Source organism: Lithobates pipiens, unplaced genomic scaffold, assembly GCF_037356315.1.
Source record: "Lithobates pipiens isolate NorthernLeopardFrog02 unplaced genomic scaffold, aLitPip1_a1.2 Scaffold_19, whole genome shotgun sequence".
NCBI lineage: Eukaryota > Metazoa > Chordata > Amphibia > Anura > Ranidae > Lithobates > Lithobates pipiens.
In genome coordinates, this window is record NW_027507764.1 from 112,512,516 (window position 1) to 112,540,115 (window position 27,600).

Below are 27,600 nucleotides of genomic sequence, written 5' to 3' on the forward strand. Positions count from 1 at the left end.
TCCATTTGCCCAAATATTCACTGACGATGGTGCACATTGTTTACTTGCTAATGCCCAATTCCTCTGCCATCAATCATAGAGTCAAACTTTTGCCAGTATTTGTCGAACATGCTCTATCAGGTTTGGGGTTCTGCTTGTCAATGGCTGACCCAAACGGGGCACATCCTCAGTCGTTTCTTTCCTGTTGTGTAAATGTTTGAACTAGTCGTAAAAACACGTTTTCTGTCCGTGGCTTCCGTCCTGTACCCTTGCACCAACATTTCATGCATCTCGGTTGCTACTTTCCTCAGTTTGTAGCAGAACTTTGTTCACTCTTTGCTCCATTGCACTGTGGGCCTACCTCTCACTTTGGCTACATTCGACTGCCTGTAGCAGGTTTAACCTGATGGTCACATGTACGCCACACTAAGTGGCGCTTCTCAACGTGTTTCTGTATAGCCATGCGCACCTGGCCCATGTTGCTGTTTGAGATATCAGACCATTCACCAAACGTTTTAGACATGCCTCAAAGTTCTACTTTAAGGAGCAAATGAAAATAGCGTGTTTCAGTTGAAATGTTAGTCATTTTAACCCCTTCCCGACCAGCCACCACAGTTATACTGCAGCAGGTTGGCACAGCTGCGTGAGCCATCATAGCTGTATGTCTGCTCTTTAAGACTCTGTAGTAGACGCACATGCCTGCAGCGTGTCCCAGAGCCGATGTGCGTGCCCGGCGGGCGCGATGAGTGCCGGGCACCCATGATTGCTCGTGACAGAGCGAGAACCCAGGATCTGTGTGTGCAAACGCACAAATCCCGGTTCTGTCAAGGGAGAGGAGACAGATTGTGGGTACTAAGGAACAATGATCTCTCTCTCCTCCTCCTAGTCAGTCGCATTCCCCACACAGTTAGAAACACACACATGGAACACAGTTAACCCCTTGATCACACCCTAGTGTTAACCCCTTCCCTGCCAGTGACATTTATACAGTAATCAGAGGCTATTTTTAGCTCTGATCGCTTTCTAAATGTCAATGGTCTCAGAAAAGTGTCCGTTGCAATGTCGCAGTCCCGATTTAAAAATCGTAGATCACCGCCATTACTAGTAAAGTAAAAATGCCATAAATCTATGCCCTATTTTTCAGACGCTGCAACTTTTGCGCAAACCAATCAATATACGCTTATTGCGATTTTTTTAGTTTTTTTTATCTGCCTAAATTGATGAAGAATTTTTACTATAAAAAAATATCCAAAAAAGCAAAGTACAAAATATGTACAAAATATTTTTTTTTCTTTCAATTGGTATTTTTTTGTTTATAGAGCAAAAAATAAAAACAGCGGAGGTGATCAAATACCATCAAAAGAGAGCTCCATTTGTGGGGGGGGGGGGGAGGACATAACTTTTGGGTACAGCGTAGCATGTCTGCGCAATTGTCGGTTAAAGCGACGCAGAGCTGTATCGCAAAAAATGCTTGGTCAGGAAGGGGCAAATCCTTCCGGAGCTGAAGCGGTTAAATATAATTTATTGGAAGGTGTATATCAGGGATCTCCAAACTATGGCCCTCCAGTTGTTCAGAACTATAATTCCCATCATGTCTAGTCATAACTGTGAATGTCAGAGTTTTACAATGCTTCATGGGATGTGTAGTTCTGCAACAGCTATTCTACCTAGTTCATAATGTTTCATTAGTATTAAATGTACCCTATGTCTAGCAATAGTTGTCAGCTTTTGTTGTCTCTTCAAATAGTGGAATGAACTGCAACACTCGAAAAGAAAGCTTTTATTGTCCTTTGCCATTTTCATGTAAAAGTTTTGCACCAATCTCCATCATTCTGCTTCCTTTGTTTAGATATCGCCTGATGATAGAAATGCTCTTTGGGCTCTTATTACTTTTTATGGTGGTGACTGTCAGCTAAGCCTCAATAAAAAGTGCACTCATTTAATTGTTCCTGAACCAAAAGGGGTAAGTGCCATGCAAACTACTTCAATGTGTAAAATATGAGGGTTTGTGTAATATTACCTTCAAGTAATTGGTAGTTAACATGTTTGTACATCAATGATTCTCAAACTGTGTGCCGCGGTGAGATGTGCAGGTGTGTCGTGGGAGTTTTGAAAAATATAAAATTGCTAGCGTTTTTGAAACCTTGAACATATAGAAAAATTTAATGGTAAATCAATGTTGCCACAAGACAAAAGTTTGAGAAACACTGTTGTACATACTGTTAATCTGAATTGTTGCCATGTGGAAACAAAAAAGAGCATCACTTGGCTATAAATGAATATTTCTTTTACTGTTATCCAGAAATCATTGCAACTGTGTTAAAGTCAAGAAGTCCACTAAGATAAAGTTAACCACTTAAGGACCAGCCACCGCAGTCAAACTGCGGCAGGTTGGTTTACTTGGGCGAATCTGCGTCATCGCACGTTGGCCGCTTTAAGAACTTGGGAGGGGGCGCACGTGATGCTGGAGCCCATGCGCGTGACCGGTGCCCGCCGGCCATCTGCGATTGTTCCAGACAGAACAGAGATCTGTCAATGCAAACAGACAGATCTCCATTCTGTCAGTGGAGGAGAGGCAGATCTGCTGCTCCTAAAGATTAGGAACAATGATCGGTCTCCTCCTCCAGGCAGTGCCACCCCCCCACAGTTAGAACACACATGAGGGAACACAGATAACAACTTGATCACCCCCTAGTGTTAACCCATTGCCTGCCAGTGACACTTATACAGTGATCGGTAGTTATTTTTAGCTCTGATCGCTGTGTAAATGTCAGTGGTCCCAAAAAAGTATCACGTGTCTGATCTGTCTGCTGCAATGTCGCAGTCCCGCTAAAAATCGCTGATCGCCGCCATTACTAGTAAAAAAAAAATACTAAAAATGCCATAAATCTATTCCCTATTTTGTAGGTGCTGAAAAAAAATTGTGCAAACCAATTAATATACACTTATTGCAATGGTTTGTTTTTTAAACCAAAAATTTGTAGAAGAATATATATCGACCTAAACTAGATTTTTTATTTTTTTGGGATATTTATTATAGCAAAAAGTAAAACAATCTCTAAATTGTAGCTCTTTTTTTTTGTTAATATTGCAACAACAAAAAAAACCCAGAGGTGATCAAATATGACCAAAAGAAAGCTCTATTTGTGGGGGGAAAAAAAGATGTCAATTTTGTTTGGGTACAACGTTGCATGGCTGTGCGATTGTCAGTTAAAGTGACCCAGTACTGTATTGCAAAAAATGGCCTGGTCATTAAGGGGCAAATCCTTCTGGTCCTTAACCACTACAATACAGGGCACTTTCGTCCCCTTCCTTCCCAGCCCAATTTTCAGCTTTCATCGCTCTTGCACTTTCGATGACAATTGCGCAGTCATGCTACACTGTATCCAAATTACATTTTTATCATTTTGTTCGCACAAATAGAGCTTTATTTTGGTGGTATTTATTCACTACTCCGTTTTTATTTTTTGTGATATAAGCGCAAAAAAAGCGGAAATTTGAAAAAAAAAAACTATTTTCTTTTTTCTATTTTAAAAGAAATCCAATAAAATAAAATTTTGTCAGAAATTTAAGCCAAAATGTATTCTGCTACATGTTTTTGGTAAAAAAATAAATAATCCGTTAAGTGTATAATAACTGGTTTGTGTGATCACGGACATATGTACGCAAATGATCATTTACAGATGTGTGCAGGTGATCACGTACATATGTGTGCAGATAATCATTGGAACATGTGATTTTAGTGGGACATATGTGGGGGACATGTGTTTTTTTTTATTTCGGGACATGTCTTTTTATTATTTGGGGACATGTGTGGTGACGTGTATTGTGGTGACATGTGTGTTTACACTGTGTGGTGTGTTGTGTGTTTACACTAGACTGGTGATCAGTTAGTAAAAAGCTGTAAAAACAGCTCATACTCACTGATCACCAGCCGGCTGCAGCGATCTGCTCTCCTCTCCTCAGCGATGACTTCTGTGTGAGGAGAGGAGGAGCCGATTGCCTAGCAACCGGCTGTTTGTTTACATCACATGATGGCCGTGATTAGACACGACTGTTATGTGATCAGGAGGGCCAATCACAGAGCCCTCCTGCCGATCCGAGATGCGCCGTGTCTGGGTGACACGAGCACATTGGGATCGCACTGCTGCGCGGGCACGCGATCCCCCTCCTTCTGAAGGACGTTCCTGAACATCCTGTCAGAAGTAGAGAGCTCCCACCCGGCCGTATATGTACATTGGCCGGGTGGGAAGTGGTTAAAGTGGTTGTAAGCCCTTACAACCAACTTTGACCTACAGGTAAGCCTAGAATTAAGGCTTGCTTGTAGGTCCAAGAAATATCTCCTAAATCTATATGGTTTAGAAGATATTTACCCACCGTAGACAGCGGCGCGCAGGTGCACTGGGCAGGCCGCAGATCGCGGCGATATGCCGCTCGTGTTGGCTCCCGTGCGCATGCGTGGGAGGGACGTCATCGCGGCTCCGGTGAATCACAGCGCCGGAGCAGCGGGACCCGGAAGTTGCTCCGGGATACATGGCAGCGGCGAAGAGGAAGACGGAGGACTGCTTCAGGGGCTTCGTTCTCAGGTAAGTTATTCATAATGAGCTACTATGCATACTAGCTCATTATGCCTTTGCCTTACAGGGTGTGTTTTTTTTTTGCCTTTACTTCCTCTTTAAGTGGCTAAACTAAGATTTATCAAATTCAGACTATCCAGCAGGCTTTCTATGGTCTTTATAGATGGGCTCTTATTTAAGAACAGGCTGAAGTAAGCTTAGATAGTGATGGCTGAACCATGAAGAGCGCTGGCCTGCAATATGCTTTTTCAGATTCATAAGATTAAGAGACAGCTAAAGAGATCTAATATGGGAGCTATAGGAGCTTTTATAGGAACTAAAGGGACTAAAGGGATTCCAAGTGTATTGACACTAGTGCATGCTATAAAATAAAATGCTGTATGTTATAGGGGCTGACGTACATTTATTTAACCTGAGTTGTGGATTATGCAGGCCTTATGTCTTATTTTCTTATTTGTATCTGTAGACCAAGTATGAATATGCTTATCAGAGAGAGAACATCAAAATAGTTGCTCCGGACTGGGTTTTGGATTCAATATCTGTGAAGAACAGGAAAGATGAAGCACCTTATCACCCACGTCTTATAATCTATGAGGAGGAGGAGGAGGAGGAGGAAGAAGAGGACGACGAAGAGGAGGAGGAAGAGGTAGACGATCAGGACTCCCAAAATGCTAGTGCAGATGAGGATAGATATTCTTCAAAATCTAGTCCAGTGTCCTCACGGGAGCAATCTCCTACACCAAACCAAGAACGCTCACCAAAACGCAGTGGCACAGTGAAAATTAAAGAGGAGCTGATGTTTGATGACTCCGATGATTCCTCCCCTGAAAAGCAGGACAGAAACCTGAACTGGACTCCAGCAGAAGTTCCACAGGTGTCGACTACGAAGCGAAGGCTCCACCAGGGAAAAGATTCAGGACTGATTAATTTGTGTGCGAATGTGCCACCTGTACCAGGGAACATTTTGCCACCTGAAGCTCGGAGTAATTTGCTCACATCCATCACTGGAACTGCAGGTTCTGAGAGACCAGACATGATGCCTTTCAGGAGTCCGGCAGTGAGAACACTTAGAAACATTACAAACAGTGCGGAGATGCAGCAAATCAATAGACCCTCAAATGTAGCTCATGTAAGTATCCCTTTTTTTTTTTTTTCCATTACAAGTTTTTGTATGTTAATTCTGAACACTTGTGATTAGCATAATTATCTACAGTGTATTAGTCTAAGGTTATGGTGTGTTTTTTTTTTTTTTTATATAAACTAGTTGTGTAGTTCTGCATTTTTCTACTTATCTTTAGCAGAAATGTGCTACATGAGGTGTAAAAGGTATATTAAATGTAAAACGCATAGTTATATACAGGTTTTGCATACAAGCAAACTTGGTTTTGAGGAGTGCCTAAAGGTAAACTTTCAGAGACAGAGCAACATAGAGGCACAACCAGTTTCTGACTTCTCATTGTTATGCATTTAAAGGGTTACAACTGCCTGTGCAGATAAGGGACATCTGTAGATAAAAACAAGCTGGCAGCTATATGACCAAAATGGAATACCCTTGATATAGGTATAGAGCATTTATGTACCTTGTGAAGCCTGACTGGAAAACTCCCAAAATGTTGTGAAGGATGTTGCTAAGAGAAGTCTAGCTGTTACTGTTCACCACAGGAGTGAGCTTTTTCTCGAATTCAAAGCCCTTCGGATCTTTCTCTCCCTGATGCAGCAGCTCTGAGCTCGCCATTTGGGAACTTGCCCATGTAATGGTGAAGGTAAACACATATGGGTTGAGGTTCAGCAAGGACCAGCAAAATTTGTATCCATGTATGGCCTACCCACTAGAGAAACGGTGATCTGACGATCTGCTTCTTTCAAACAGGCATTTTTCATACGATCAGCGCTACAGCCAAAAATCTGCAGCACTGATCAGTGTATTCTGACAGTAGTCAAAATACAGTAGTGCTGCATGGAGGATTCCTTCATCCACCTCAAATGTGTGAATGAGGGAATCTGTTTGTGTTTTTGTGTCAGCCGTCTGGCTGATTAAAAAAAAAAAAAGGTCCATCCTAGAAGTTTTCTTGTCAGGCTTCATGAGGTGCATAAAATGGGCTACACTTTTAGCAAGGGCATTATTTAACTTTAGTCAAAGTTGCAGAGTTTATTTCTATCTACAGATGCCCCTTATTTCTATAAGCAGTTTATTGGTAAAGATGAGCCAATCCTTTAAGGCAGGGGTTGACAAATTTGCTTGGAATCTAGGAGCCAGCTAAAAAAGTTAGGAGCCGGGTCCGTGACGGCGATCTGGACCTGTCCCTGGCCTGACATGGAGACAAGTGAGGGGAAGATAGCCCCAAGCCCCTCACCTGTCTCCAAGTCATTGCCCCCCATAGCTCTTAGAGGGACATTTTATTTATTTTTTTCAAATGACAATTTTTTTTTTAAATTGCATTTTAGTGTAAATTGAGATGTGAGGTCTCTCTGACCCCAGATCTCATATACAAGAGGACCTGTCATGCTTTTTTCTATTACAAGGGATTTTTACATTCCTTGTAATAGGAACAAAAGTGAAATTTTTTTTTTTTAAAGAACAGTGAAAAAAATAAAAATAAAAGTTAAAATAAAAAAAAAATACAGAGACCTCCTCTGTAACTTAAAAAGTGCAACCTGTAGAATTTTTTAAATGTCGCCTATGGAGATTTTAAAGGGTAAAAGTTTGTCGCCATTCGATGAGCGGGCGCAATTTTGAAGCATGACATGTTTGGTATCGATTTACTCTACGCAACATTATCTTTCACAATATTAAAAAAAATTGGGCTAACTTTACTGTTGTCTTATTTTATTTTTTTTATTAAATACATTTTCCCCAAAAAAGTGCGCTTGTAAGTCCGCTGTGCAAATACGGTGTGACAGACAGTATTGCAACGACCACCATTTTATTCTCTAGGGTGTTAGAATAAAATATATATATAATTTTTAGGGGTTCTGAGTAAAGGGAAGGAAGATAGGCTGGCAGGCAGGGAAAATTAGCATTGCATCCATTAGCATTGCTGGTTGTAATTCCAACGGCCACCACAAGAGGGCGCCAGATTACAGAAGGAACCATAGGATCGTAGAAGGCCTCAAAGCCGGGGGCTAAATTACCGGCCGGCGGCGGCGCGGCCCGACGCGATCGCGCCGGGGGGGCCGCGGAGACAGCATACCCCCAGCTGCGCTGCCCCAGGCGCCAGGTCTGGAATTCTAGTCGCAAATGCGACCGGGCGCCCGGGTTTTGTCGAGCCCTGCTTTAAGGACTTAAAGTGGTGTTTCGCCCAAAAAAAATAAAAGCCAGCAGCTACACATACTGCAGCTGCTAGCTTTTAACAATAGGACACTTGCCTGTCCTGAAGTACAGCAATGTCTGCACCGCAGCTGATGTTTCCATCTGTCGGGTGCTGCCTCCGCCATTGCGGGTAATGGTGCCCGGGGGTGTAGCCTTATGGCTTCATGCCAGAACCCTACTGCCCATGTGCGAGACCCTGCTCCTCTCTCCTCCTGAGGGCTTTCACACTACACACAATGGTGCAGCTTCTTTAGGGTGTTTTGCAGGCGCTATTTCTAACGCTATAGCGCCTGCAAATGCCCTGGTGTGAAAGGGGTCTTAAGACTTGATCGATCTGCATACTTGTTGTCCCATTGTTAAAGTGTGTTTCCACTTTTGCAGTCATATTTGAGATTATCCTGCAATCTGTTTGCGTTCCCATTTACACAACATACCTAAAGGTTTTTTTTTTTTTTTTTTCTAATATATATTTCTTACTAGTGGTGCACCGAAATTTCGGCCACCGAAAAATATCATCCAAAAACGGTTTTCTGCATCGGCCAAAAGAAGAAAAGGTGCCAATAATGGCACCTAAAAGGGGGCGGGCCCGCCCCGCCCCCGCCCTGATTGCCGCACATTGCAAGGATGTAATCCTGGCAGCTCAGTTAGAGTCCTCTCCTCACGCAAAACGGCGATCTCTGTGTGTCATGGAGCTGAGGTGTCCAGGCGGCCGCAGTAACAATGTCCCGCCTGCGGCCAGAAAATTCTAATTCAGCTCTGTGACAGCGGGAGATTGCCACTCTGATATGGGCACTGGTGGTGCTGTGGTATCTGACAGGCACTGGTGGGGCTGCATTGATTTTTGTATCATGTCTGCAGGCGCACTGAATGGAAATTTTGCTAATACTATTAGCATTGTGTTTTATTGTGTTTTTAAGTAAGAGATTGCAGACGTGATACGAGAGATGGTCAGAGACTGAAGACTGTATTTTTCTTGAGCTTTTCTTGCACTAAGGGTGCCAATAATGGTCAACAATAAATTCATATTCATTTAAATTGATATTAATTAAAAAGTTGCATATAATACAATTATATATAAAAAAAATAACTGTTTTGCATCTTGCGTTTTCGGCACTAAAATTTCTATTTAGTGCATCTAAGATGTCTTAGGAGAAGGTGTCTTGGCTGACAGCAAGTTTAGTGTGATCTGTCCAAATGGAAAGACCTGGGAGAAGCCGAGTCCAATTCTCATTAACATACATTGCAGGAGGCTGTCTTGTAAATATTTAACCCTTTGTTAGGAGAGTCATTGTCCTTACCAGCTGTATACTAGATTTGATGAGATCCGTCGGCGTACAGATTGGGTTAAATATGGCAAATGCAGCTCCCCAGTTCCAGTTAAACAAGAAAGAATAAAAGCTGCCCATAGATGTATCCAAATTCAGCTGGTTCAACAGTGACTGGCCAAATTTCAATCCATAGTCACGGAGTATGATCACTGTGGTTGTACAGAAGTCAATCTACTTATTGACCACCCTGATGGAAAATTTCTTGATCAGCGCTGCTGGCTATAGACTGTATCGCTGATCTGTATTCTGATGGCAGGAAGTTTGCATGCTGTCAACATGTCAACCCGCTGGTTGAAAAAAAATCCAAAAAAAAACTTGAACCATCTAAGGTCAGCTTTAAGTGGAACTTCAATACTGATGTTTCCAGAAAATATAAAAAAAAATAAAACATTTTTAGTAGAGTGTGTATGTGTGTATGTGTGTGTGTATATATATATATATATATATATATATATATATATATATATATATATATATATATAATTATGTGTGTGTGCGTGAGTGTGTGTTTTTGTTTGATGTGTGATATGCCAATATGGCCGCAAAAGTGGAAATGCACTTTCAAGTTTTTTTTTTTTTTTAACCAATTTGGATAGGTATAACCGCCAGGCAATTAGCAATTTCAGAAGCTCAGCAATAACAACTTCCTTGTCAGCCAAGAAAGGCTTATTTAGCCGCTTGAGATCCGCGCTATAGCCGAATGACGGCTACAGCGCGGACCCGCTTTGCCAGGACGACGTCAATAGAGGGGCGCGCGCGCGCCGTGCTCTGTGATCAGCGAGTCTGAGACTCGCCGATCACAGATCGGAGCAAGGGGTCGATCCCGACCCCTTACCACGTGATCAGCTGTCAGCCAATGACAGCTGATCATGTGATCACAATAGAGCCGGTAATCTGCTATTTTCCGATCACCGGCGACCGTGAGAGGGACTTCAGTCCCGATCACGGTGAGCCAATTCATCAGTGTCCACCTGCCCCCTGCCAGTGCCACCTAATTATAGGAAATGTGTCATCTACCAGTGCCCGGCAGTCCCACCTATCAGTCCCATCTATCACTGGTACCTATCAGTACCGCCTTATCTGTGCCTATCGGTGCCCACCAGTGCAGCCTATCAGTGCCCACCAGTGCAGCCTATCAGTGCCCACCAGTGCAGCCTATCAGTGCCCACCAGTGCCGCCTCATCAGCGCATTTCAATGAAGGAGAAAAATGACCTGTTTGCAAAATTTTATAACGAACTATTAAACATGATTTTTTATTTTTTTTTGCATCTTTTTTTATTTTATTTAGCAAAAAATAAAACTCCCAACTGTAATTAAATACCACCAAAAGAAAGCTCTATTTGTGGGGAAAAAAATTATAAAAATCTCATTTGGGTACAGTGTAGTATGGCCGTGCAGTTGTCATTCAAAGTGCATCAGCGCTGAAAATTGTACTGGGCAGGAGGGGGGTTTAAGTGCCCAGTAAGCAAGTGGTTAAAATAACATGCTGCATTTTACAATTTTTTTTTTTTTTTTTTTCATTAAGTTTAATTAAAAATTAAATGAAAAGTAACAAGTGGTCAGATATGACCACTTTTGGTCTTATGTTGCTGAACTACACTGTAAACCCGAAAGTCTCACACCTAAGTCAAGTGATGCACGTACGCAGACATTTACTCATCTCTCTATTAACCAGTTCTCCTTAGGTGGACATCATATGACATCCTGGAGTATATAAGACCCTTTCACCCGGGATCTCCACTGAGCCGGCAGATGACAGGTCCATCTCTGCTCGCTGAGCAGGGAGGTACCTATCAGATCCCCATTGATTTCTATGGGGAGATCGGGCGAAAGAGAACAGCGTGTCCATTTTTCATCAGATCTCATTCGATCCACCTGACGAATGGCTGAATGTATCGACATACGTTTGTCTTGATTGGATGGCAGACAGGTGTCAGCGGACACATCTCTGCCGAAACCCGCCTGTCCATAGGAGTCAATGGGTGGCCCACACGGATACGCCTGAAAAATGGACAGGCAGATCCGAGCGGGCTTGTCGTGTGAAAGGGGCCTAAGTGGTTCAATTTGAATGATGGCTGTGCAGGCATCTTTCAGAGATCTTCTTTTTCTGCTGGCACTTCTCTATAGTGTAAAAACAATCATAGCAGCTGTTCAGCTATTCAATTGTTTTTACAGACGGTGGGAGGAGATGCCGAGATTCGGGAGGCAAGCCAGAGAAAGAATCTGATGATTTACCATAGAGAATACCGTGGACCAAATGGTCCATGGGAGCCTCTATGACCTTCAGAGGCTGGGCGCGACGTTATGATGCAATTTCCTTGGCAGATGTAAAGCCTGCCGTTGCAGAGATCGTGTTTTTTTTTTTTTTTTTTTTTTTTGTTCGTTCTTTATTTCAGGTTTTTCAGCCTTTCAGAGATCTCTGCAAAGAGAACCTGTCATGCCTCACTCCATTTACAAGAGATGTTTACATTCCTTGTAATGGGAATAAAAGTGATTTAAAAAATATACAATTTAAAGGGAGTGTCAAAATAAACAATAAATAAAAAAATAAAAGCGCCTGCATACATAAACGAACACATACGTATGTTGGGCCTGCATATGTAAATGGTGTGTTTAAACCACATGTGAGGCATCTTCACAAACGTAAGAGCGAGCAATATTTCTAGCCTAAGCCCTTGTACACGCGGTCGTAGATTCCGACGGAATGTGTCCGATTGGATCGTTTGGCCGGATATTCCGACTGTGTGGGGGTCTACATCGGACTGTTTCTGCCGGAATATCCGACGGACCAAGTTTTCCAACATGTCAGTAAAATTATCCGACAAAATGCTCCGATCGGACATACTCCGATCATGTGTAGAGAATTCCAATCGGACAAAGTACCACGCATGCTCAGATCAAATTCCTACACCAAAGCTATTGGCTACTAGCATGAACGTAGTCCCGTCGTAACAAAATAACATCATCACGTCGGATTTTCTGACAACTTTGTCCGACCGCGTGTATGCAACAGTTTCGGACAAAATCCGTTGGATAAAATCTGACGGATTTGGTTGTCGGAATCTCCGACCGTATGTACAAGGGCTAAGACCTCTTCTGTAACTCTAAACGGGGAACCTGTAAAACAAGCACCTGTTTGGCGCCATTCCATGAGTATGCGCATTTTTAAAGCGTAACATGTTGGGTATCTGTTTACTCGGCGTAACATAATCTTTCACACTATAGAAAAAAAATCAGGCTCACTTTTTTTTTCTTCTTTTTTTTAATTCCTGTAAAAAAAAAAAAGCGTTTGAAAAATTGCTGCTCAAATACCGTGTGACTTAAAAGGTTGCAACGACCACCATTGCTTTAAAAAAAAAAATAATAATAATTTTATTTTTCCCCCCAAAAAGCTTCAGCGCTCTCCTCGCTGAGCTCTGCCGTTTGTATTTTTCCACCCCTTTTTTTTCTGACCGCTCAGACAAGCTTTAAAAATGCTGCATTTTTAACAGATGTAGAGAAGAGAGGGCCTCAAATAACCAGGTACAACTTATGTAGGAGGATTTGTTTAATCTCTGTATCACCCGAGACCAGTCACTTCACTGGGTATTTATAAGGGTTTACAACCACTTTAAGCTTCCTGCTTCATTAGAATCAGAGGAGTAGCAGACAGAACTAGCGGGGGACCCCAGAAAGGGAGGTTCAGGGCTGCTCTGTTCAATACCGTTGCACAGAGCAGGTAGCCATAACATGCTTATTTTGAGAAAAAAGTTATATATATATATATATATATATATATATATATATAATCTGCTTTAACTAAACAGACAGACCTGTTTCAGGTCCTTCTGCACTAGTTTCTCTTTCAGAGTGAAAGAGAAACTAGTGCAGGGTCTGCACCTATTAAACAGAGAGAACACAGCAGTAGATCCCAACCAGCTTAGAGATGGAGTATGGAATGTGAGCTTAGCAGAGCCTGCAGGGTCCAACTCTCCTGTTCCCTGTGCTGTCTGTCCTAGCCAAATCAGAACCGAGAACTGATTACTCAAAAATTCAAGTGGAACTTCACTTTCTCAATCCAGATTAGTAAATAAAAAGTATATTATAGTTACTTGTTGTCATTTTTTTTTTTTTTTACACATTTGTTCAGTTGCGTCCTGGTTTCGGGCCCATACAAATAACACACATCCCTGTCGGCTTTCAGAAAGGGAGGTGGGGTTTTCTTAGCTAAGCACACCCTCCTGCCTGAGCTAGGGGTGAATGTATTCCAGGAAGTAAATGCTACATGGATCATCTGTCCGTACTCAAGATGGCTGTGGCTATAAATGCTAGGGAGTGTTTTTCAAAGTGATTTCTCAGCAAAAAAAAAAAAGCATGGAGACATGGATGGATAGGGAGCTTTCTTTTGGATATTAAAAAATGAAGTAAAATAGTGCCTAGGCGATCTGAGCGGGAGTTCTTCTCTCTCCTTTCCTCTCTGCAGTCCTAGAAGATTGCAAGACCACTTAGCAGGCGCAGCACGATGTGCACCCGGCTGGGTAGCTGCAAGCTGTCAGCCAGGTGCCCACATTTAAATGCTGGAGAGGGATAGAAGCGACGGTTCATGTGACCACATTGCTGGATCCTGGGACAGGTGAGTGTGTGTTTTATTAAAATTTTAATAAACAAATTCGACTGGAGCTCCACTTTATTCACCATGACAGAAAGCATCAATGAACTACCACAGCGCTCAACAGCTGGTAGTTGAGAACTACATCCCTTTAGCCTCAAAGGCTGTGTCAGTACTTGTATTTAATTCAGTCACAGAACTCTTTGAATGACGTGGCAGTGTGGGCGGATCCTTTAAGGCTGCACTCTTTTTCAATGGTGACAGCCGGTGTGGGGAGAAGATCCCTGGCCTGCTGCCACAGGGAGAGGCGCAACCTGCAGGTGCAGGAACATGTTACATGTTCCACCCTAAAAAAAAAAAAGTGGAACGTGTAACTTTTTCCCAAAGGTGAACATATCCTTTAAATTTGGGGGAGATGTTTGTAGCAGGTCTGTCTGCTGTTGTACGGAAAGTGGATAGTTTCACAGCTTTGGTTTCAGGCCTTTTTTTATCTTGTATATTCTCATATAGATTTTACAAACCCTGTCGGCCTCTACCAAAAGTCTAGAGCAACAAGGTAACCATCCACAGCAAGGTCATCCAAACGCAATGTTATTCAGTCAAGTAAAATCCTTAACACCAGAAGGGCAACAACATTTGTTACAACAATCCCATCAAACACAACCGCAACAACAACAACAACAACATCATCCTCTGGTGCAACTTCAGCCTCAGCAGCTTATGCAATTGCAGCAGCAGCAACAACAGCAGCAGCAACAGCAGCATCAACAAGTAACTCAGCAAGTTTTCCCACAACATCAGTTTTCACAAGTGAACCAACAGCATCACTTTACTCAGCTGCAGTTTTCTCAGCAACAGCTCCATCGCCCACAGCAGCAAACCATGCAGCGCTTTCAGCAGCAGCATGTTCTGCAGCAGCAGCTTCAACAATTACAGCAGCAGCAACATCTTCAGCAGCAGCAGCAGCAACAACAGCAGCAGCAGCAGTCTCTACAGCAAACCTTGCAACAGCAGAACATACAGCAGATCCTTCAGCGTCAGCAGACTCCTTCACAGCAACAGGCACTACAGCAGCAGCAACAGTCACTGCAGCCAGCTATACAGCAGCAACAAACTCTTCAACAGAACATGCAGCAGCAGCAGCAAACACTTCAGCAACAGACCCTTCAAACAAGCATTCAACAGGCTCTCCCACCAGGTGTGCAACAACAGCAGGGTCAGGTTTTGCAGCAGAATCTTCAACAGAGCATTCAGCAGATTCAGCAGCAGAATATGCAGATACAGCACCTGACTCTTCAGCAAAAGCAACAATTACAGCAGCATGCTCTTCAACAGCAACAGCAGCAGCAGCAGATTCAGCCTCATGCTTTACAGCAGCAAATTTCATCACATACACTGCAACAGCAGCAGCAAATTCAAAACCAAGCTCTACAACAGCAACAGATTCAGTCGCAAACACTTCAGCAGCAGATACAACCACAGGGACTTCAGGCACAGCAACATCAGATGCAGGCCCAGACTTTGCAGCAGCAGCAAATCCAGACTCAGTCACAGCATCAAATACAAGCACAAACACTGTCGCAACAGCAACATCATGCACAACCACAAACACTTCAACAGCAGCATCAGATGCAACCACAGACTCTTCAGCAGCATCAGCTCCAGTCACATAACATTCAGCTTCAACACCAAATTCAAACACAGGGCCATCAGCAACACCAGATCCCTTCACAAATGTTGCAACAGCAGACACTTGCCCAACAGCAGCTGCAGCAACAAACTCTACAGCTTCAGCAGCAGCAAATGAAACAGCAGCAAATGCAACAACAGCAACAGACACTACTGCAGCAACAAATTCAACAACAAACCCTGCAGCAGCAGCAGCAGCAGCAACAGATTCAGCAAGCAAGCTTACAGCAGCAGCAAATGCAGCAGTCGCAAACATCACAAATACAGCAGACAGCACTCCAACCACAGCAAGCCCAGCAGGGGCCATTGCAGCAGCCTTCAATGCAACAGGCAGCTCTTCAGCAGCCTCCACTGCAGAACCAAGCAGTTCAGCAACAGAAACACAATCTCCAGCAGATTCAGCAGCAGATCCAGCAACAGCAAATGCAACGGTTACAACAACGGCAAATGCAAAATCAAACCCAGCAACAACTAGGTCAGGTGGGCCAGCAGGTGCAACCTCAAGCTACTAGTCAACAGCCGCCCCAGACTCAGCAGTTGCACGGCCACGACCCGTCTCTGGAAAGTAAGTTTAACATGTATATTCATGGCAACATTTTTGGTTTATTTTACTGAATAAATGTTTTTCTTTATTTTGTCAATTTTGAACATTTTTGCAAAAGAGGATTTGTGCTTGATGAGCAGCACATTCGTGAGGTGAAGATTACAAATAGCAGTGACAATCAAAGCTTAGCCAGTCAGATTTCAATTTCTAGCCTGTAAAAGGGTCCCCACATGCAAGAGGATTGCGAATTGTTTACTGTGTAAAAGCACTTTTCACATCACTGTCTTTTCCTAGAGCAGAGTTCCACCCGTTTTATAGTTTATTAAAATTTAGCAGCTCCAAAAAGTGTGGTTGCTGACTTTTAATAAACAGAGACTGATCTGTCCCACAGTCCAGCATTGCGACCACCCGGAGCCTCGCTCTCCTCCCCCTCCCCTCCATGGTCTGTCATAGCAACTGTGGGCACCCGCCCGTGACAGCTTATGGCTGGGCGTGCACTGCGCCCTGCTATTGGCCAGGCAATCTTCTGGGACATATGAGGTGTCCCAGAAGATTGCAGGGAGGGAGGGGCCACCTAGGGGGAGAGGAGTTACCTAGGCATCCAAGAAGCAGAAGAAGAAAATGGGACAGGAAGTGTCTCTTAAAAGAAGGTACCTCCCCCCCCCCCCCCCCCCCCCCCAAAAAAAATAATAGGCCAAATGTGGCATGGAAGGGGGCGAGGAGTGCTTAAAGCGGAAGTTCCACTTTTGGGTAGACCGCCGATTTGAAGCTAATTTGTCGATATTGTTAGAATTTCATATGATTTAGGTTCGATCATATTCTCTGTACAGTACATGTGCTGTGCTCTTTTATTTTATTTTATTTTTAGTTATGGAGAGAGATTAGAACACCTGTCAGGTTTTATAGCTGACTGCGCCCCCATTAGGGAGCTTCACCTCCCCAGAAATGTTATTGTTGGTTTGTGTGAAGATCTTTGCTCTAAGATACGAGTCAGGGTTTAGGCATCCCCTACAATGAAAATGTGTTTTTTGGTGACATACTCCCCAAGCGTTAATTACTTCTAAAGGGATGCCAACACTGCAACTCTTCCACTAGAACATAGAATGTGTACCAGCTGATTTAAATGTATTGGTTACTCCCATTCAGTATCAAAAATACAAAGTGGAACGGCCAACTTTTTAGAGCAGAAACAGGTAGAAATTGGCCACAAAGTTTAAAACCCCAGCAATATTCATTGATCCCCCAAATAAAAAATAAAATTCCCAACAAAAATGGAATTGCTCTTTAACATTGGTCTGGCTTAGACTAATGTAAGTATGCATAGCTCATAACCTGAGGATCGTCTGTTAAAGCGAATAATCTTTTAGACCCCTTTCACACTGGGGCGTTTTTCATACGTTTTTCATGTGCTTTAGCGTTAAAAAAAGCGCTTGAAAGAAGCTGCAACTTCAATCCCAATGTAAAAGCCCGAGTGCTTTCACACCGAGGCGCTGCGCTGGCAGGGCGTCAAAAAAAGTCCTGCAAGCAGCTTCTTTGCAGCACTTTTGGAGTGGTGAATACAACGCTCCTAAAGCGCCTCTTCCCATTGAAATCAATGGTAAGCGCCTGTAAAACACCTGAAAAACGCTATTGGCAGCAGCGTTTTGTGGGCGCTTTTAACCCTTTATTTGGCCACTAGCAGGGGTGAAAAACGCCCCAATAACGCTCGAAAAACGCTGGTAAAGCGCTGCTAGTTTAAGCGGTGCTTTACGAGCGTTTTTCAGGCGCTGACATTGTGAAAGGGCTCTTAAAGCACTTGGGCTTTCACATTGGGACTGCAGATGAGGCTTCTTTCAAGCGCTTTACAGGCGTTTTTTTTTTTTTTTTTTTAACGCTAAAGCGCCGGAAAAACGCCCCAGTGTGAAAGGGGGCTTATAGCAGGTTTCTTTACTACAGTGAGCACTGTGGTTTTCTGGTCCCCTGTCGAGCAACCAGTTGCCTTACTACTTACTGAAAACTGGTTCACGCGCTCGACACCACTGCCAATCACAGAAAGCCATGTGATTTTGTCACCGAAGGCAGGAGAGCCTCACTCTTGGGGTGTATCTGCTGAAATATCCAACAGAACGCCGTGGCCGCGATTCTGATGGATTAAAAGCGCTCCATTGCAAAGTGTGATCTATTGTGGCAAAATGTATTTAAATTTATTATCAAGTGTCCTTATTTGATAGTCGATTACCCTGTGTTATGCTGTAAGGTAGGTACTCCAATTTGTGAGTACTACTACACCTTTATAAAAAATAAATAAAAAAAAAAGAGCAAGCACTGCTTAAAGGATTTATTTGATTTGTTTGATTCCAAGATTATGGGTTTTACAAATAAGAGGTACTTGGATTTTTTTTAAACATTGCATATATTGTCTCTTTCTCTTGTCTGATCTTAGTTCCTGAAGACTACTTTTTGGCTGGCTGCGTGTTTTCAATTGCTGACTACCCAGAACAGATGTCTGATAAACAGCTTCTTGCAACATGGAAACGAGTATGTTTTGTTTTTCTTTGCGTTTTAGTTCTGTGAGAGAATCCCTATTGTGCTCCTGAGACTGCATTGTACATCCCTATTTAATGTACATGTGAACGCTTACTGTTTGGCTTTTAGATTTCCAAAATACTGTGTATCTTAAAGCATCTGCAAACCTCTGTCATGGACTCCTGAGTAAAGCACATACTGTATATCTGTATTCTTTGATTCTCTCTCCCAAGCCCTGTATTTTGTCTTGCTGGTGCTTCTTTCCTCTGGGGGGGGCTCAAAACTGAGCTTAGCTTGTCTATTCACAACACAGTTATTCTGTGTGATGGGGGTGTGTTCCTTTCCTCCAATCAGCTCTCACACACTGTAACTGCAACCTCTCTGCCCTTCCCTGTGCTGCTGACAGATGAAGAAAGATTTTTAATACGCTCTGCACTTCTGAAAGGGTGTAGGGAAGAGAAGACTGCAAATAAACACGTAAAACCTATGTAGGAGGATTTGTTTAAACTCCGTGTTGTGTACATCTGAGGCTCTTCACTTTACTGGGTATATGTCAGGGTTTTACAACCACTTTTAAACATGTTTTAATATTGTGAGAGCATATGTGACAGCACAGGAGAACAGTTGAGAGTCGGGGACAGAGCATTGTCATCCTGTAACGCAAACGAATCTCTTCACTGCTTAAATTTGAGAAAGTTGAAATTTTAAGCACAGGGCCAAAACCGCTTCTAATACTGCTCCATTTGTACCTTTCTAACATATTTTTTCAATCTTCTCCAAGATAATACAAACGCATGGAGGCACAGTGGACCCTACACTTACCAGTCGTTGTACCCATCTTTTATGTGAAAGCCAAGTCAGTAGTATGTATGCCCAGGTGAGTTCTGATGTGGCTGAAAACTGTTCTTCAAAAACGGACTTTTCTTTTTTGTATGTTTTATCAGTTTGTCTGTAAAGTCCTGTTTAGAAACCTTTAAATCTTCCTTATTTAAAAGCCTTAGGGTCCTTTCACACGGGGCGGATCAGTTCTGATCCGCCCCGTGGATGTCCGTTTGCTCAGCGGGGATCACTCCGCCGGTCCCCACTGAGCAGGGAGATGACAGCTCCGTCTCTGCACACTGCGCAGGGATGGACCTGTCACAGCGCCGCTCTCCCCTATGGGAGATCGGATGACGACGGACCGCAGTGCCCGTCGTCACCCGATCCGATCCGCAGACGGATGGAAAAATAGCTTTTTCCTCCGTTACACTTTTTCGGATCGGAGCGGGTCGGATGTCAGCGGACATGTCACCGCTGACATCCGACGCTCCATAGACCTCTATGGAGCACCCGTTCAGGTCCGCCTGAAAAACTGACAGGCGGGCCTGAACGGGACGTCAGTGTGAAAGAGGCCTTAACTTTTTCATTTTGTCATTTTTTTTTTTCATAACCAGCTGATTTATTTTGATTATATGCCATAAACTATGTAGCTGTTAGAAGCTCTGTAATTGCCCTCTTTAACCCAGTCCATTAAAATTCTTTAAAATCCTACTTTTTTTCTTTTTTTTTTTATAAAGCTGTGTTTTTTGGTTCCCTCGTAAATAGGCAATGAAGGAACGAAAACGTTGTATCACTGCTCATTGGCTCAACACAGTGCTAAAAAAGAAGAAGATGGTGCCGCCACATCGTGCTCTACATTTTCCTGTAGCATTTCCTCCTGGAGGGAAGCCATGCTCTCAACATGTAAGAAAGCAATAATAATAATAATCTTAACTGCATAATTTTTTTGTTTTCGTGCAGCAGTGTGTTTTTCTAAAGTGGAGTATGAGTAGATTGTAAGAAAAATTCTGTAAGAGACACGATCATTCGGTTTTTGTATAGTGTGTACACAACTTTTTACATCTGATTCTGACTTTGCAAATGAAAATATCCGAAGGGGGGCAAACTCCACAATTTTTCTCGTATGTGAACAGAACGAATGATTTTCATTTAATGTGTAAAATTTGGTGCAATTTTCATACGACAGACTACGCATGAAATTTCTTAGATTCTAAGATTTCTTAGTGTGTACCAGCCTTGTGTCCAGTTCTCCCATCAAGATTTTTAATGGAAGTGGACATAGTTAAAATAGAAGTTCAGCCTAAAACATTTTTAAATCTACTTGCAGCCACAATCTAAGACTAATCTATCTAGCCCTGTAAAGCAAAAATCGCCATTTATCATTTCTGAAGCTCGTCAGATTCCACGCTGAGCTGTCAGCTGCTTCTCTGTGTAGGCGGATGCAGAAGAGGCAGCTGGTAACGCAAGCCCCATAGTAACTATGGGTGACGGCACTTCCCATTCATTTCTCAGCCATTGTTGGCTGTCTCCTGCACACAGCTTTCGCCGCTGGAGACCAGACGGAAATGGCTTCAGAAAAGGTATGTACAGTGGATATAAAAACACACCCCTCCTTTTTAAAATTTCAAGTTTCTCTAATGTAAAAAGACAAAGATAAATAATTTCAGAACTTTTTACACCTTTTTAATGTGACCTATAAACTATACAACTCCATTGAAAAACAAAACTGAAATCTTAGGGGGGTTAGTAAAAAAACTAAAATAATGTGGTTGCATAAGGCTACTTTACCCGCCCCTCCGTCCCCGAAAGATTTCAGTTTTTGGTTTCAATTGAGTTGTTCAGTTTATAGGTCACATTAAAGGTGGAAAAAGTCTTGAAATAATTTATCTGTGTCTCATTTTTTTACATCACAGAAACCTGACATTTTAATAGGGGGGTGTAGACTTTATAGCCTCTGTTTTTAGTGATTCTTGCTTTACAGGGCTAGATAAGTTAAGCCCCATACTCACTATCAGTTTTTCTGCTGATTTTTGTCTTCAGATTTAACAAAACCATGTAGTACAAGGGCCTGCTTGATTTCTTACAAATTGAAACTCCTAAGGTTTGACCTCATATCATATGGTTTTGGTAAACTGAAGGAAAAAATCAGAGGAAAATCTGATAGTGTGTATGGGGCTTTAGTCTTAGATTGTGGCTGCAAGTAGATTTAGAGATTTTAGTTTTAGGCAGAACTTCCACTTTAACTTTCCTTAGCAGCCAAAAATCTCTATAGTGTGACAGCTTGAGCAAAGAGATCCAATTCTGGTCCCTCCTGGCATCTTCTATAAACAATGCATATCATTTCTAGCCACCCTAAAATTATACAAGTGGCTGGGTTGTATTTAGATATAGCAAAACTGGAAGGTCCATATGTTCAGCAGCAAAGTGTGTGCATTGACAATCCATTTTCTTGGCAAGCACTGTAAAATGCTGGTATTGGGAGGATTTGAGCTCCTATTTCACAACTCCATATGAAACCTTGTGGGGCTTTCAGACGTGTTTTGCTTGTTGTGTGCATAAAAGTTGGTTAAAGGAGCGCTATATTTTGTATGGAGGAAAGTGTACTTTTTTTTTTTTTTTTGGTTCTTCTTTACTGACTTGGGTAAATACACATTTTAACCACTTGAAGACCAAGCCTTTTTCTGGCACTTTTTGTTTACGTGAAAAAAAATAGCATTTTTTGCTAGAAAATTTGTTAGAACACCCAAATATTATATATTGTTTTAAACAGAGTCCCTAGAGAATAAAATGATGACATTCATTTTTATATATATATATATATATAATTTTATATATATATAATTCGTGCAGTATTGTTTTTCTTTGTAATGCAACAAAAACACAATACATAACCCAATTTGATAAAATGTAAAAGCTGTTATGCCAAATAAATGGCTACCAAGCATGTCATGCATTACAATTTTGCACACCTGTGTAACGGTGATAAACTATATTTTACTATCCACAGGCGACATTTTATAAGCCTTTACATGTTACCACTTTAGCTTTACATGAGAGGTCTGAGGCTAGAATTACTGCCCATGATCTGACGTCCGCAGTGATACCTCACATGTGTAAGATGATCGCTGTTTGCTTGTGTGTGGGAGCGACACGTTTGTTCGCCCTTGCATGTGAGCACAGGGAAACTTTAAATATATATATTTTTGGTATCACTTTTATTGCTGTCACAAGGCATGTGACCGGTACTATTTATGGCGAGATCTGGGGTCTATAAGACCCCAAATCCCTCCTCTGCCCTTGAGCAATTAAACCACCCCTAGATCTGTGTGTTAGAATGCTTTTAATTTTTTGAAAATGGCACCGATGACATGTGGGTAAATTGGAAGTCATGTTAGAGTATCGTTGTGGGTTACCATAGCCAGGAGCCGAACAAAGCTGATCCGGTCTTTGTTTGGCTCCCTGATCAACTGGTGGAAGCGCAGGCTGGCCAATCAGGACTCCCAATGGGATGAGAGATCCTATTAAAACCATGGAAGGTGGCAGGAGGTGGGCGTGGGGCAGCTGACCATCCCCTCCCACTGCTTGTAAAAGCAATCCAGCGGCTAGTTAGACTCTAGGATTGCTTTTACAAGAGAGTGGACTGTCAGTCATAAGAAAAACAGTATGAGATTTTTGTCTGGTTGATGGTTATTTTAAGGGTTACAGTATCATTTGTTATCTAGTACCTTTTAACGCCACTACAAGTGACTCTAAAGTCTTATTCTGCTTTACCTCCTTAGTGTAATTTTGTCAGTGTGTGGGACGTACCATTATCTTTATTTTCTCACTGGCAGGCTGCATGTTTTCATAATCTGTTCTTCCTCCCCTATGTGTCTCTTATGCAGCATATTTTTGCTGCAAGATGGCTAGTGCACTTTAAATGCTGAACTGTTTTCTTGTAGAAAAGTATGTGTAAATGATGTAACACCTTTGTTTTTCTAGATTATTTCGGTGACGGGGTTTGTTGATAGTGATAGAGATGACCTTAAGCTAATGGCCTACTTGGCAGGCGCCAAGTACACTGGGTATCTTTGCCGCAGCAATACAGTTCTCATCTGTAAAGAGTAAGTGACGGCTCTTCATACATTCTCATCCCTGTCTGTGCATTTCATATCCAGACTTTTGCAGATGGCTCTTAAGTCATCTAGCTTTGACGTAGATGAGCAATTTTATCGTCATGGTCTGTGCTCTTAAATAGGATGTAGGCAGCGGCTCTTCACTGACAAATATGGCAGCTGCTGCATTAGCAAAGCAAACTGCGAGTCCAAGGATTTTAAAACTTACATTTAACTATTTCGGAGGAAATTGGGTAACTGTTTTTCAGCATTAGTAGTTGATTTCTTTTGTATTTCTGTAATGCTTGTTTGGCTTGTCTTAACAAAGTTAATGTGTTATGTTTAGGCCTAATGGCATGAAGTATGAAAAGGCAAAAGAGTGGAGGATACCATGTGTAAATGCGTTATGGCTCTGTGACATCCTTTTGGGAAATTTTGAAGCTTTGCGTCAGATTCAAAACAGCCGGTATACCATGTTCAACCTTCAGGATGCCCTCGCTCCTTCACCAAATATGGTTTCAAACCTCCTTGGTATGACATATCTTTATCTTATTACTATACTCCCCCCCCCCCCCCCCAGTTGCTAAAGGCTTAGTTTGAATATTTTTGCAGGAAAAAAATTAGCATTTAATATTTTTGTTCAGAGGATTCCGTAGAGCGTTGCACTCACCATCTGTAGATGCGGGTGCAGTGTCAGGCTCTTGTGGGCAGAACCTTTAGCTTTGTGCCTGAACCTCCAAATGGGCTTTCAGTTGCAAATCTAGGGCAAGTGTGAATGAATTCCGAAGGTGCTCATCAGGACTTGTAGTTTCTTTAGTAAAATCTCTGTGAATGGATGATGTGGCTGTGTGGGCGTCATTTTAAAGTATGACAGTGGGTATGAGTGGGGGGAGGGGCGGGGGGGTGCCCAGGACCTGGAATACGGTTATAGCATGCTCCAAGTGGTGAACCTATCCTTCAGTGGCAGCTGTAGTAGGCCCCCTTTTGGGTTCTGGTTCTAATTATTAAAACTCAATCCTTTTTGCTTGGCTCACATCAGTAGGCAGATGAATAATCATCTACTAGCAGAGAGGTGCGGGAAGACATTGGTTAAAGCGGTATTCCAATGTGTTTTTTTTTGTGTTTTTATGTGTTTACACATAATCCGATTATTATTAGTTAATCTAGCTTTTCTAAATGTTATGTATTTAAAAAAAACGTACTTTGCAAACCCCATCCCCCAGTGCGCTCCCATCTTCAGTTTGGGCAGCTGAAGCCCACTGGTATTGCGTTCCGCAATGCGGTGCTGCTGGCTACCCAGCATGCACCTCCCAATCTCACGCATGCTCATAAAAAACAAAGTGTGGCACGATGCTACAAGCATCCCATATCATATCAACTTGTATCCCAGGAGGCAATGGGCTGACGGACATAATGTACCTTGCTGCGGTGAGGTACTGCGGAAGTGGGGGATTACAACCAAAAAAAATTATATTTGCACTGCTTGGAAAAAAATGTAAAAATCCAATGAGAATAAAGAAAGTGATCATGAATGTAAGGGGTGGGAGGAAGTTTCTAAAATACCTGGAACTCCACTTTAAAGTGCAACTATACCCATTGCCACTTTTTGCATATTGTATGGATCAGGGGGTACACTGCCAGGTAAATTTAGCACCCTGAGGAGTAGTCATAAGTTGTTTAGTTCAGTGTCAGTTTTTTTTTTTTTTTTTTTTATTCTTTTTATATTGTGTTTTTTTTCTTGTGTTGTAAAAATGACAAAATTTACATTATATTCATAGATGCATGGAGAATACCTTTAAAAGTTTCAACAGATGTGCTGATGGTAGGTATTTTTTGTTTTTACGGGTAATTACCCTTTTGTGTACTTATAAGTGAAAAATAGCATTACACTATTTTTGCCATTTAAATGCAGTCATGTGACAAGTCTGGGTGTGGTGTGAAATCAAAACTGGTAATTTTGTTTTGGAAACTCTGCAGACTATGCATTGTGATTGCTTACACTTATAAAAATAAGCTAGCTCTAATTAGCCTCTTGGAGCTGGCCGCACGCGAATATACGTCCTCTCGGCAGGTGGCCCTTGGTGCTAAGCGTACGTGTATTTGCATGCATTAGTAAAAATACAGCTGTGCCAAGATCGCGCAGCTGGAACAGTTACCAGCAGCTAATGGAAAGCTCACGATCACTGCTTCCAAGCCAGAGCTTTCCGATCATGTGACAGCCAATCACGGCAGTTGCATTATCATAAACCCTACCCTGCCTCTCGGCATCCTAAACCCCTTAAAGGGGCCAGCTCCAAGGGGTTACGAATCTTGTACAATACTGATATGGAAAATGTTTGTTTCAAGAGTGTGCTTATGGTAAGCTTTACATTGCAACTGATTTGCACAGCCAACTTAAAGTGGACATTTTGGTAGCAGCAGTAAGAGTTTAAGAATACTTTCCTGACACGTGTCAATATACAACATTGGTATTGGTTTTTACAAATGCACCTTTGGCGTGTGTATCAAGGTGGTTTATACCTTGTTTTTTTAAGGACTAATTGAGCTTTCTTTTGGTAAATGGCAATGGACATTAAACGCAAATTGGCCCAAAATAGTAGAAAAAATATAAAATAAATTTAGCTGTATATATTCCTTTCTATTACCATAATTTACCACCAAAAAATAATCCAAAATATATTCTCCTACTTCACAGCGATACCACATGTGTGTATGTTAATTTGTACCTAGTAGTAGGGCCCAGAAACAATGGTGCACATTTAGCATTTTTTTTTTTTTTATCCTGCCTAAAACAATTCTACCTGAAATATGATGTGACCCTTGCCCATAACATCTCCTGCATGTATCGTCCTCTCCATTCAGAAGAGTAAGGAAACGCAGGGGCAGGCTCACAGTGACTGATCACTGTGATAGCCAATCAGAGGCTATCAAAGCGATCAGCACAAAGATGCATATACGCGGCCCCACGAAAAAAAAGCCCACTACCGTAAGGCCACATATATGTATGCGGTCGGCGGAAAAGGGTTACAAAAATCCTTAAATTTTAGTTAATTTAAGTCTGCGGCAGGCAGGAGGAAGTATTTCCTCATTCTTCATTCCCCCGGTGATTAGTCTGCAATATTGTAACTGTCAGAAGGTGAAAGGCTATGTCAGACGTTTGTGAACACTGCAAAGAACTGCACAGATACCATGATTTCCGAGCTGCCATTTCAGTCCAGGAAGTAGATGGTGACCCTGTATGATGCCTGAACAATGAATGATGCCGTCCTGGAGAGAAAAGTAGATATAGGCATTGTTGAGTGGAGTACTGTAAGCTCTTTGAAAGGTAATAAATAACTGGAAGTTACAGAGCTGAAGAAACTCTCCTCTGAGAGCAGCTTCTCCCCGACACCATTTGAGCCCTGGGTGCTGATGCCAAACTGCCATCTAGGCAGCAGCACACCAGATAAATCAGAATTCACCTTTATTGTAGCACATTGACATACATGGCAATGTGACAGTCCATGCTCTGTCCTAGGGAGGTGGTCCTAGGTTGAGGACTGCCATTGCCATGTTTGTGGATGTGCTACAATAAACATGGAAGTCTGTGATTTATCCGTTGTGCAACAGCTCTTGAATACCTTCAAGCGTTGACATTACTTGGCACGCTGAACTTGAAAACTCATTGATTACCGATCTGCTTTAACCTAGGTGATGAACTGTTTAATATTTTCCATATGAGCTCTTAGTGAGCATGTCTCCTGTGGACTGTGATTTTGTTCTAAGCCTAACCAGCTCATGTTGTCTGCAAAAGTTTCATTCTATTTATGTTACAATTTTGATTGTTTTTGGGACCCTGAAACTATGAAGCGGCTTGGAGGATGAATATGAAGCTTCATTTTGCATCCGATTTTTGTTGTAATATTTTTGTATTTTACCTGTTTTCAGAGTATAAGAGTTCCACTCAAACCCAAACAAAATGAACCAGCTGTACAGCCAAAGCGACCAAGGTAAAAAAATATATATTTGTAGTTGGTGATATTTGCTAAATTAATATTAATGTAAATTTCATCAGGCTTAGACAATTTTAACTCCTCCCGACTTGCACCAGCATCCATTAAAAGGGTTCAGAATGCTGGGGAGGGGAGACTAGGAGCGTATTGTGAGCTTGCTTTCTGCTCATAAAC

The 27,600-nt window shown here is 42.2% G+C and overlaps 1 protein-coding gene across 1 annotated transcript in view; it reads left to right on the top strand.

Moving 5' to 3' along the window:
- PAXIP1 (PAX interacting protein 1) overlaps positions 1 to 27,600 on the top strand; it is a 63,398-nt gene that overhangs the window by 20,133 nt on the left and 15,665 nt on the right. Inside the window, exons 5-14 of the mRNA XM_077491163.1 lie at positions 1,829 to 1,942; positions 5,023 to 5,685; positions 14,294 to 16,037; positions 18,439 to 18,533; positions 19,303 to 19,398; positions 20,106 to 20,243; positions 23,322 to 23,443; positions 23,781 to 23,965; positions 25,213 to 25,256; positions 27,362 to 27,423. Coding sequence (XP_077347289.1) covers positions 1,829 to 1,942; positions 5,023 to 5,685; positions 14,294 to 16,037; positions 18,439 to 18,533; positions 19,303 to 19,398; positions 20,106 to 20,243; positions 23,322 to 23,443; positions 23,781 to 23,965; positions 25,213 to 25,256; positions 27,362 to 27,423 — 3,263 coding nt within the window. The remainder of the gene's footprint in view (positions 1 to 1,828; positions 1,943 to 5,022; positions 5,686 to 14,293; positions 16,038 to 18,438; positions 18,534 to 19,302; positions 19,399 to 20,105; positions 20,244 to 23,321; positions 23,444 to 23,780; positions 23,966 to 25,212; positions 25,257 to 27,361; positions 27,424 to 27,600) is intronic.